Source organism: Puma concolor, chromosome D1 (assembly GCF_028749965.1).
Source record: "Puma concolor isolate L17-30 chromosome D1, mPumCon1.1.hap2, whole genome shotgun sequence".
NCBI lineage: Eukaryota > Metazoa > Chordata > Mammalia > Carnivora > Felidae > Puma > Puma concolor.
The window spans coordinates 47,547,162-47,559,868 of record NC_141676.1 but is presented as its reverse complement, the minus strand read 5'-3'; the positions used below and the strand labels follow the sequence as shown (position 1 = coordinate 47,559,868).

The following is a 12,707-nucleotide window of genomic DNA, read 5'->3' as shown; positions in this document are numbered from 1 at the left end:
GCGAGTTAACTAACTGCCTTTTTTTGGGCCAGAAGAACCCCATTTGGCTAAATTTGGGGATTTAGTGAGAGATCCATTCTTTTAAATGAGGATATTTTGACGGAGATGGAGTTGAAGATTTTTTTTTTAACTTCTATACATTACAAAAATTGCAGTATAATGTTTCCCCTCAGAATTGTTTTATGTTTAGTATTGAAAGTTAAAGTTTTATTTGCACCTTGAGCTGGAAGATACGAGTTTAGAAATCAGAATATATTCTTGTGAGAGTGGTGGCATGCAGGTATAAAGCCGTAAAAATAGCTGGTTATTTAGCTATGTAAGTATTAACATGCCTAAAATGATAGATGTATTCTCATCCTAATGAAAAGATAATATGAGGCTTAATAGTATGATAAATTGGTAACTGATTTCAACAAAACATATTTTAGTAGTGGAGTTTTTAGTGATAAGAGAAGTGAACTAGTCAATTTTTGTGCATTGATTCTTAAATTAGTGTTAATCTATTTTTATTGATTTTTAGTTGATTTGTGTCAAAACTTCATTTTTTATAGACTTGTAGATAAATTTTTTAAAAATTTCTTTAATGTTTATTTATTTTTAAGAGAGAGAGAATGGGGGAGGCGCAGCGAGAGGGAGACACAGAATCTGAAGCAGGCTCCAGGCTCTGAGCTGTCAGCACAGAGCCCAACTCGGGGATTGAACTCACAGACTGCGAGATCATGACCTGAGCTGAAGTCGGACTTCTTAACCGACTGAGCCACCCAGGCGCCCCTAGACTTTTAGATAAATCTTAAAGCTTTCCACAACTTCAGCAATAAAGAATGAATATCCTTCGAAATTTATTTTTAAAAGCAGGTATTATTGTGTTTTTGTGTATTTTAAAAATGAATTTTAAGGAATACTTTTTAATGTTTTTATTTTTAGGCTGATCTTATAAATGAACTATATCAAGGCAAGCTGAAGGACTACGTGAGATGTCTGGAATGTGGTTATGAGGGCTGGAGAATCGACACATATCTTGATATTCCATTGGTCATCCGGCCTTATGGGTCCAGTCAAGCATTTGCTAGTGTGGTGTGTACCTTTCAGCTGACTGCTTGTGTATCCATACACAGAATACATAATAGCACAGTGGTATAATCTATTGTGAGGTAAGTATCATCCTAGATACACCTTCTTGGGTTGTTAGTAATTCCTGCTCTTAAACTAGCAAGATCTAGAAGATTTTTGACCCTTCAGTGAGTCCTAATAGTGCATGTATAAAAAGGAAAGTGAATGCAAATGTATGGCCTCATGGTTTAGTATTTTATTCTTTCTGATAGATGACTAGATTATCTCACTTTATCCTTTTCCCCTATAAATAGTCTATTTTATAAACGCTGTTTTGTGACCATTTTTTTGTATCAGAAAGTACTTTTTGTTTTGTGTGCCTATTTCCATATATTTTTTAAAATTGGGGAAAAAACCTCTGGTTTTTATGAGAGACAGAGGCCACATTTTTTAAAGGAAACATCCCTATTCTTTAATTTAAAATCATGCATTGTAGAAGCACAGTAATTTGAAGAATCAGATGTAAATTGATTGATTGATTAAAATTAGCTTAATTATTTATATACTGAGAATCCACTTGGGAGCTTATCTAAGATTTTCTCATTCTTATCTATATCTTAATTGCTTTTTGATAATTTTATTATTGTATTTTATTGTATTTACTTACACAAAAGGAGAGCCATGGAAAGGAGTTTAAGTTGAGTTTTAAAATTAGAATGTCCAGAAACATTTATTCTGAATCTATTAGGAGCCAGGGGAGACTTTCAGAGTCATCTTATTTTGGGCCTGACTTATGTTGTTATCAAGCTGATGGTGGTTTGTAGCTAAAAATCAGTGTTTTTAAAGCTACTCCATACTTTTATCCTTTAAAATAGTGCGTCTAGTATGATTTGTTCCTCTAGCCTCTAGGACAATTATTTCCCTTTGCTTTTTTCTCCTACTTTCATATGGCTATCAAGAAATTAAAGAAGTTATGGAATCAGTCCATGGAAATCCAAAGTAGAAGACCTTTTCTGAATAGTGTAAGATTAAGTCTTCTTTCCTGCACTGTGTTTCAGCCCCTTTCCTGAATAGATTTGAGAAATTTTGTTAATAGTACCCTTTGTAAATTGCCATTCTAGGTATAGAAGATTGGCCTTGGTGTAAGTGGCTAGTTTTGTTTTTCATTTTTGTTTTGTTTTGATTTTTGATTTTTATTTTTTAGTTTAAGGTAGAAGTGTCATATTGAAAAATTCTTGTCTTTTAATACTTATTTCCTAATCGTTTTTAATATTGGCACTTTAGCAGAATATACTAGGGAAATATTTGGTAGTCTCAGATGATAAAGACAATTTTTTCTGCGTTGCTTTGGTTATGAAAGTATTTTTTATGAAAGATTTTTCACATAAATGTTCAGTTTAGTTTTTTTACATATTAATTGAATGTTGAGGAAGCTGGTGCTGTTTGTTTTGTTATATTGGCATATATTTGAGTATTCAGCAAGTATAATTGCTTAGCTAAATCTTTTTGTCATTATTTTTTCACCTGCTGATTTACCACCACTCTCTTAAGTATGTGATAGAGATAGCAATGGAGTGATTTGGAGGATACTTCTGGAGAAGTGAAAAAAGACACATTTCTAAATGACATTCTCCAAAGGTAGTATCCTCCACTGATACATGGATAGTGGTGGTGTTGATTCAGTGGGAATTGGAAGTTATAGCTATGAAGCAATTATGTGAGCAAGTTTATATAACACACATGCATGCGCTAATAGGGCTTGCAGAAGGGAACTTAAAACTTGCTAGATTTTGCTGGAATCTCTTTAGGGAAATTATAGCAGGTGAACTACCCAAGATAGGGGTTCTAAGGAGGATACTACCTTCAGAGAACTTTAGTTAGAGGTAAGTAAATTCCCATTATTTTCTGAATTCAAAACCTATAACCTACACTTTTGAAGCCACAGAAAGCATCACACAGCCATCTAAAATTAGTTTTATATCACTGCTTGCCATTGTGTATTTTGTTAATTCTATGTGTTTTCAAAAAGAATTAGGTATAAATGTGGATTGTAAAAAATCTAGTTAAATTTCGTTCAGACTATTTAATATTTGGCTTAATTTGACTTGAACTCTTAAAATTTATTTTCTTACTTTTATTAACGGACTCTTTCTTGGATATATGCACACACATAAACACATGTATATACTTACACGTACATTGATAATTCTGTGTTCTGTTTACTGTATATTCTTTTCAATGAGCCACAATATAATAGATACGTGTATACCGTGAGGTTAACACCTGATGCTTAATCTCAGACAATTAAGTGTGAGGTTCTATTAAAAATTAAAGTTTTTTTTTTAAACCTTCATCTGAAACATCCAGTTTCTAGAGTTGTTTTATCTCTGTGTTCAAACAAATTTAACTTGAGAGTAATATTCGGATTAAAATATGAATGGAATTAGCACTTAGCTAATTTATCATTATGACATTTATAATAAATTTTTATGGTCATCTTTCAGCATGATTGATAGCAGACTACTTTTTAAATGAGTGCTAAGAATCGCCTGCAGTTTTTAAAATAGCTTTTAATGATATTTTCTTTATTGAATTACATTTTAGTCATTATAGCTGTGGTATTTATTAAATTGCTGGTCTTCATTTTGCCTGGCCAAGTGGGAATCAGTGTTTCATGGTTCTTTTGCCATTCTCTTATCTCTCAGATTGAGTTCTTTTTAACACTCCATCTCCAACAGGATTTAATAGAAGTTTAGGAGGCCTCTTTGATTAAATTTGGGAAATGGTATGACTGTAATCCTCTTTGAGAAGTTAACAGTACATATTTTATTTTAAATGCCCTGAGGTTTCCTGTAGTAGAGAAATTTACTTAACTGTAATTTTCTTTTACTGTGGGACATTTGTTACCATTTTAACAAAAATTCCTTTTTTTACCCTTTAAAAATTTTTTTTAATGATTTGTGAGATAACTAGAACCTTTTCTTTTCATTGATTAGAGCAGTCTAAACAAATCTCTCTAAATTTCATAATCAAAGAAACTTGCATCTGCTTATTGCTAAGCACATTTGAGAATATATTATTATAATGAGATAGTCCTGAATACATGCTAATAATAGATAAAAATTGGAAGTATTAATTTTTACTGACAGCATATTTCACAAATTAAGCAAAAATGGTATAGCCTCATAGGTTTGACATTAACTAGGGAGAAGCTTGTCTATTTAATGGTAAATTTTCGACACTATATTTTTATGTATATCTTTTGTCATGTAACATTTATTGAGTTGCCTACTCTGTGTAGGCATTGTTTTAGACCCGTTTTCTATTTATATACTTTTATTCTATTATTAGGTAAGTACATTTAAATATCTTTATTATCACAAAATGTATTCAGAAGTCTGAAATTGGGTTTATAAGTGTCTTTGGAAAGATCAGATTGTGTGAAAGACTTCTGTTCCATAAGTAAACATAGTTTAATGATTGTTTTAAAGTTTTTAATGCAACATTATTTAATTCATAAGTACTTATGGAATCATAAGCATTTCAAGTGTTTAGTATGCACAAATTTATACCATAGGTTCTACCCTGAATTAACAGATGATTTGGACATTCTTAAATATCTGGCTTAGCCACATAACTCATTTGGATGGTGGAGTGGTCCATGTTTGTCCAAATATGTAAGCATCACATAAAGAAAAATCTCTTCCACAGACTCTACCCTCATTTTTCTAGGAATTTGTGTGGTTGGACATAGTGGGAACCAGTTTAAAAAGTGGGGACTTCTGCTTTCAGGAAGATGGAGTAGATGTACATTGCCCTATTCCTCCTGCTAAAACAACTGAAAGTCTTGAACATTATATATAAAATAAAACATAAGAAGACTCTGAAAGGTGGAGAAAAGGCATAAAGACTAGGGACCTCAGGACTCAAGGAATGACATGGGGTGAGTTCCCTGGGTTTTCTTTTCGCCTAATATAGTCCAAACTTGGAACTGAAGAAGCTGGCAACCTGGAAATGAACAGGCACAGATTGAAAAGCCTGCTGTCTCCAGCCAAAAGACCAGGAAAGGGACAGCCTAGCAAGGCAGAAAACTTTTAGGCAATAACCATTCTGCTCTAGCCAAACACCACAGAAAGACTGTGGCCCCCATCTTAACTCATGCCAGCCGAGGCTAAGTAGGGAGCCCAGACATCTGTTCTCATGAAGTTGTAACTAGGCTTTCTAGCCCCCTGCCTGAGTAGTTTTCAGAGAAGGCTGAGTAGGTAGGCAGGAGTTTTATCCCTGCCGGGCAGTAACAAACCTTCCCACTACTGTTCTCTTGTTCCCCTGGTTCACTGTCATTAGAGACACATGGGGAGCCTAGCCTTCACTCCTACCTCGTAGTAAAGAGGTGCTTCTTTCTGTCCCTACTGGAATGATGTCAGAAGAGACCTAGTGAAGAGTCAGGATTTTTGCCATCTTTGAACAGTAAAGAGAGTAGCCCCTTTCCACCAATGGTGTCAGTAGAGGCTATCAGGGGAGATGTAATGAGACATGCCTTCCCCTCACAGCCAGGGTGTTATCAGCAGAGGCCTACTGAGCAGTCAGAATCCCAACCCTTGCCCAGCAGTAATGAAGAGCCCCTTCCCACCTCAGGTGTCAGCAGAGGCCATGTGGGAAACTTGGACTTCTTCCACCTGGCAGTAATGAAGCAGAAACCTTTTCTTTCACTGGAGCAGTGTCAAAGGAAGCCAGTAAACCAGAAAATTCAAATAGGGTTTAGAATCTCATAAAACCCAAAATGTTTGGGTTTAATTAAAAAAAAAATCACTCTATATACAAGAACCAAAAGAATCTTACTTTGAATGAAAGTAGAGACAATCAATAGATAAAAACAGCAAAATGACAGATGTTAGAATTATATGACAAATATTTTTAAATAGTTATAGAAATACTTCAGTGGGAGATCCCAAACTTTTTGAAACAAATGAGGAAAATAGGAAATCTCAGGGAAGAAATCACAGATATAAAGAAAAGTGAAAGGGGAATTTAGAACTGAAAAAATGTAATACCAAAGTGAAAAACTTGATGAATAGGCTCAACAGCAGAATGGAAGAGACAGCAGAAAGATTCAGTGAACTTGAAGATAGAACAACAGAAATTGCCCAGTCTAAACAGCAGAGAGAAAAGACTGGAGAACATTTTTAAAAAGGTCCTCAGGACCTATGGGACTATAATAAAAGATCAAAGATTTGTGTCATTGGAGTCCTGGAAGGAGAGGAAAAGGAAGATAGGGCTGGAAAAATACTTGAAGAAATAATGGCTGAAAATTTCCCAAATTTGGCAAAAGGCATAAAGCTATAGATCTGAAGAGCTAAGCAAACTCCCAACAGGATAAATCAGAATCACTCTACATCAAGTCCAATTATAGTCAAACTTCTGGAAACTAAAGACAAATACCTTGAAAGCAGCAAATGAGAAAGTTACCTTTTCTTACAGGGTACAAGCACCCTGATTTCTCATAAGCAAATTTGTCATCAAAAGTTATGGAGACCAGAAGAAAGTGGTACATGTTTTTAAGTGTTGAAAGAAAAGCACTGTCAACTAGAATCTTACAACCACTGAAAATATTCTTTAGGAATGAAGGGGAAATCAAGATCTTGGATGAGGGAACACTAAGGGAATTTGCCACCAGTAGACCTACCTTAAAAAATGGCTAAAGAAAATGCTCTAAACAGAAAGGAAATAATAAAAGGAAGGCGTCTAGGAATGTTAGGAATTAAGAAAGAACATGGTAAGCTAAAAATCTGGGTAAATACAATAGACTTCACTTCTCCTGCGTTTCCTAAATTATGTTCGATGGTTGAGCCAAAACTATAAATTATTTGATGTGGTTCTAAATGTATGTAGAAGAAATATTTAAAACAGTTATATAATAAATGGGAGAGGGTAAAAAGATGTAAAGGTTTCTGTACTTTACTTCCACTGATAAAATGATGACACCAGTAGAATAAGTTATGTGTATATAATACACCTAGAGCAACCACTGAAACACTCCAAAAAACTAGATGAATGAAAATAGAATTAAAAAAACACATACAGGTAATTCACAGTAAAGCAGGAGAAACAAAACAAAACTAAAATAGCAGGCTTAGTTAGACCATTTATATACCAATTAAAGGGTAGAGATTCACATACCAGATTTAAAAACATGACCCAATTGTATGCTTGCTACAAAAAACTCCCTTCAAATCTATTAGTATAGACAGGCTGAAATGTAAAAATATGGAAAAATGTTATATAAATATTGAGAGAAATAGCTATATTAATATCAGATAAAGCAGACTTGAGAGCAAAGAAAATTACTAGAAATAGGGGTATTATTATATAGTGATAAAAGGGTTAGTTCATCAAGAAGACCACGATCCTAAATGTGTATTTACCAAATAACAGAGCTGAAAAATATATGAGAGTGTTGTCCAAAATGAAAGGAGAAATTGACAAGTCTACACTTATAGTTGGAGACTTTAATGCCCCTCTGTCAATAATAGGTAGAACCTCTAGACAGAAAATTCGCAAATAAAGAGCTCAACAACACCATTGACAAACCCCGCATCAGGCTCTGTGCTGACAGCTCAGAGCCTGGAGCCTGCTTCACATTCATATTCTCCCCCGCCCCCTCTGTTAATAATAAACATCTTTTTTAAAAGCTAAAAAAAAAAAAAAAGAAAAAATTAAAATCGTTGTGTGTTTTTCAACAATGGCAGAATCAAGTTGGAAATCAATAACAAAAAGATAACTGGTAAGCCACCAAACGTTTGAAAAATACACAATGTGGAGCGCCTGGGTGCCTCAGTCGTAAGCGTCGACTCTTGATTTTGGCTCAGGTCATGATTTCATGGTTCCATGTCAAGCTTGTGCTAATAGCATGGAGCCTGCTTGGGATTCTCTCCCTCCCCCCCTCTCTGTCCCTCCCGTGCATGCACACTCTCGCTCTCCCTTGCTCTTTCTAAATAAATAAGCTTAAAAAAATAAAAAATACTAACAAAAAAGAAAAGTACACAAAACATTTAAATAATATGAGTCAAAGAAGAGGACTTAAGGGAAATTAATAAAAACAACCACAAAAACTTTGAAATGAATGAAAATGAAAATATATCAAATTTTGAGACACAGCTGAAGCAGTACTGAGAGGGAAACTTACAGCATTAAATGCTCACCTTTATTAAAATGGTTATATTAGTAAAAAAGGGGAGACGTTTCAAATCAATAAGCTTCCAGCTAACCTGAAAAAAGAAGAGCAAAAGGAACCCAAAGTGAGCAGAAGGAAGGGCATAATAAAGAAAAGAGCAGAATCAGTGACATTGAAAACAAAAACAAAAAAATCAGTGAAACACAGAGCTAGTTCTTTGGAAAGATCAATACAGTTGACACACCTGTAGTAAGGGGGGGAGGCAAAAATTTACAGTATTAGGAATGAAATGAATATCACTACCGATCATGCAGATATCAAGAGGATAATAAGGGACTACAACAAATAACTCTGCACACATAAATTGGATAATTTATATGAATCAATTCTTCAAAAGCACAATAATTTTTCCAGTATGAATTAGATAATGTGAATAGCCCCATAATTGTTAAGGTATTAAATTCATAATTAAAAATTTCTCAAAAATTGAGTCTCCCAAGTTGGGATGGTTTCACTGGAGCCTTGTGTCAAACATTTTAGAACAGTGAGCACCAAGTACACAGTCTTCTTCTAAAAACTAGAAACGAAGGGGACCCTTCCCAATTTGCTTTGTGAAGTTACTTTTATCTTGATACTAAACCAAAGACAGTTAAAATTGACCAAGCCAGTACCCTTAATTCCTAAAGATAAGAATATCCTTACCAAAATATTAGCAGATAGAATTAAGCAATATGTAAAAAGGATTATATGCCATGACCAAGTCGAGTTCATTTCAGGGATTCAGAACTGGTCAGTATTTAAAAATCAGAGTTATCTACCATATTGATAGTCAAAAGAAGAAAATTCACACCATCACATCAATTGACTCAGAAAAAGCACTTGACAAAATTCAGTATTTACTCATGATTAAAAAAGAAAAAAAAACAACTCGGAAAACTGGGAATAGGGGTAATTTTCTCAAATTAGTAAAGAACATATTTAAAAAACCTACAGCTAACATGGTACTTTATAATATAATAATATTTTTGAGAGAGAGGGCGAGTGGGGGAGAGGCAGAGAAAGAGGGAGACAGAGAATCCTAAGCAGGCTCCAGGCACTGTTAGCACAGAGCCCAATGCAGGGCTCGAAGTCTTGAACCGTGAGATCATAATCTGAGCTGAAACCGAGTTGGATGCTTAACTGAGTGAGCCATCCAGGTGCCCCAACATTTTTTTTTTTAAGTTCATTTATTTATTTAAAGAGAGAGAGACAGTGCAAGTGGGGGAGGAATAGAGAAAGGGAGATAGAACCCCAAGCAGGCTCCGTGCTGCCAGGGCAGAGCACGATGCAGAACTCAAACTCATGAAACTATGAGATCATGATCTGAGCCAAAACCAAGAGTTGGATGCTTAACCAACTGAACCACCCAGGTGCCCCTAGAATGTGAAGGTTGTTTCTAAGCAAAGATGTCTGTCTGCTCTCACCACTCCTACTCATTATAGTCCTGGGAGTCCTAGCCAGCACAATAAGGCAAGAAGAGGAAATAAAATGCATTCCAATTAAAGGAAGAAATAAAATTACCCCCCCCCCCATTTAGGTAACATGATTTTTTTAAAATGTAGAACAGTCCTCAGTCATCTAAAAAAAGAAAAAAACAACCCCCCAAAAAACCCTGTAGAACTAGTAAGTGAGCTTATTAGCAAGATAGCAGGGTATGAGATAAACATACAAAAATCAGTTGTATTTCAATATAACTAGCAAATAACATGTGCAAAGTGGAATTTAAAGTACAATACCATTTACAAATGTGGAAAAAGAATACCTTACATGTAAATCCAACAAAATATGTACAGGACCTATGTATAAGAAAGTATTAACTCTGAAAAGAATATTAAAAAAATTTTTTTAACCTTTTTTTTAATTTATTTTTGAGACAGAGAGAGACAGAGCATGAACAGGGGAGGGTCAGAGAGAGGGAGACACAGAATCCGAAACAGGCTCCAGGCTCTGAGCTGTCAGCACAGAGCCCGACACGGGGCTTGAACTCACAGACCGCGAGATCATGACCTGAGCCGAAGTCGGCCGCTTAACTGACTGAGCCACCCAGGCACCCCTGAAAAGAATATTTTAAAAAATGGAAAGACATACTGTTCTCACCAATTAGAAGATTCAGCATAGTAAAAATGTCAGCTTTCCCCAAGATTATAGTTTAATTAGCCTTTCTTCTCAAAATCTGGCAAGATTTTTTTGATGATCTAGACAAGCTTATTCTAAAATTTATGTAGAAGGCAAAGAAATAAGCTACACATGGTAAGAGAATTTGGGGAAAAGAAGAATAGAGGGGAGAAATCATTCTACCTGATAAAACTTATTATAGAGCTACAGTAATCAAGACTGGTATTGGTGGAAGGATAGACAAATAGATCAGTGGAACAAAATAGAAAACCCAGATGTACATTTGCACAAGTATGTCCCAACTGATTTTTAAGAAAGACACAAAAGTGATTCAGTGGAGGAAGGATGGTCTTCCACTTCCACTTCAAATGATGATGAAACAATTGCATATCCCTATGCACAAAAATGGACCTCTACTTAAACTTTATACCTTGTACAAAAATTTGCTCAAAATGGATCATAGATTTAAATTTAAAATATAAAGTATAAATTTTATTTAAAAAATATAGGAAAAATATCTTCCTGTTCTAGAGTTAAACAAGTTCTTAGATTTGATACCAAAAGTACGGTCCACAAAGGGAGAAATTGAAAAGTTGGATCTCATCAAAATTAAACATTTACTCTTCGAAAGCCCATGTGAATGAAGAGGATAAAAGGAAGAGCTACAGACTGGGAGAACTTCTCTGCAAACCACGTATCTGACAAGGGACTAATATCTAGAATATGTGAAGAAACCTCAAAATAGTAAAAGTAGTAACCTCAATAGTAAAAAAAAAAAATCCATTTAGACAGTTGGCAAAAGACATAAACAACATTTCATCAAACAGGATATACAGATGTCAAATACAGGAAAAGTCCACTGTCACTAAGGGAACTGCAAATTCAAGCCACAGTGATGATAATCCTTTACCTGCAGAATGGCTAAAATAAAAAATAATGACAGCACAGAAAGCTGGTCACAATGTGATGAAAATGGATCACTCATACATTCTTGATGGGAATATGAAATATTAAAGGGAGTTTTTTTATAAAACTAAACATACAATTACCATAAACCCCAGCAATTATACTCTTGGTAACTTATAGAATGAAAATTTGTGTAAGTTTATGTTCACATAAAAACCTGTGTACAAATGCCCATAGCATCTTTATTTTAATATCCACAAAATGGAATTCGCCCAGAAGTCCTTCATCTAGTGAATGGTTTAACAAACTGTGGTACATACAAACCATAGAATACTACTCAGCAACAAAAAGGAACAAACTATTGATACATACTAAAATTGGAATGAATCTCTAGGGAATTTTTATGCTGCGTGAAAACTAGTCCCAAAAGGTTACATGTGATATGATTCCATTTATATACATTTTTGGTAGAATTTTAGGATTTGGGGCAGATTAATCATTGCCAAAACTTATAGATGTGGTAGGACCAGGGGAAGGACAGGAAGGTGGTTACTTAAAAGGGCAACATGAGGGATCCTTGTGGTTTAGAAACTGTTCAGTCTCTTGACTGTGGTGGTGGATATGTGAACCTTCACAGGCGATCAGATTGTATAGAACTTAATACTCACACATACACAGACAAATGAGTATACTAAAACTGGGAAAACCTGAATAATATAATGTAGATTGATCAATGTCAATATCCTGATTGTGTATTATACTATAGTTTTGCAAAAAAAAAAAAAAAGTTACTACTGGACGGAACTGGAGTAGAAAGGACTCTGTATTATTTGTTTTGTTTTGTTTAAACGTTTATTTATTTTTGGGAGAGAGAAACAGCGTGTGAGCAGGGGAGGGGCAGAGAGCGAGGGAGACGCAGAATCCGAAGCAGGCTCCAGGCTCTGTGCTGACAGCTTAGAGGGGCTCAAACTCAATAACCATGAGATCATGACCTGAGCTGACGTTGGACGCTTAACTGAGCCAGCCAGGTGCCTCTGTATTATTTCTTATAATTGTCAACTACAATTATCTCAAAAATTGCAGTTAGAAAAAGTGGATGGCTTAGGATAAAGTTCTTTTCCTAATTAAAAAAAAAAAAAAACAACACAAAAAACCAAAGTATATGTTCTGGAAAGATAGATAGTTGGATATATTTGTAAGGAAGACATATTACTGTATATCAGTAGCACAGAATTAGTACATTAAAATTGGTTAGGAAGTTACCAGTGGTAGTTCTGATTTATGTTTGATCTGAAAAATAAAGTATCTTATTTTAGTACCCATTTCTGTATTCAAAATAAAATAGACATTTCATGATAAAAAAAAATTGTAAAAAGAAAAAAAAGAATTCATAGGCAATGCCATTCCTTGGATATATATTATAATT

General features: G+C 34.6%; 1 protein-coding gene across 2 annotated transcripts in view; it reads left to right on the top strand.

The window, feature by feature from the left end:
- Window positions 1–12,707, top strand: part of USP47 (ubiquitin specific peptidase 47) — a 107,892-nt gene that overhangs the window by 55,848 nt on the left and 39,337 nt on the right. For both annotated transcript variants that reach the window (XM_086677967.1, XM_025928482.2), the window contains one exon: window positions 925–1,074. In XM_086677967.1, the coding sequence (XP_086534093.1) occupies window positions 925–1,074 (150 nt within the window). The remainder of the gene's footprint in view (window positions 1–924; window positions 1,075–12,707) is intronic.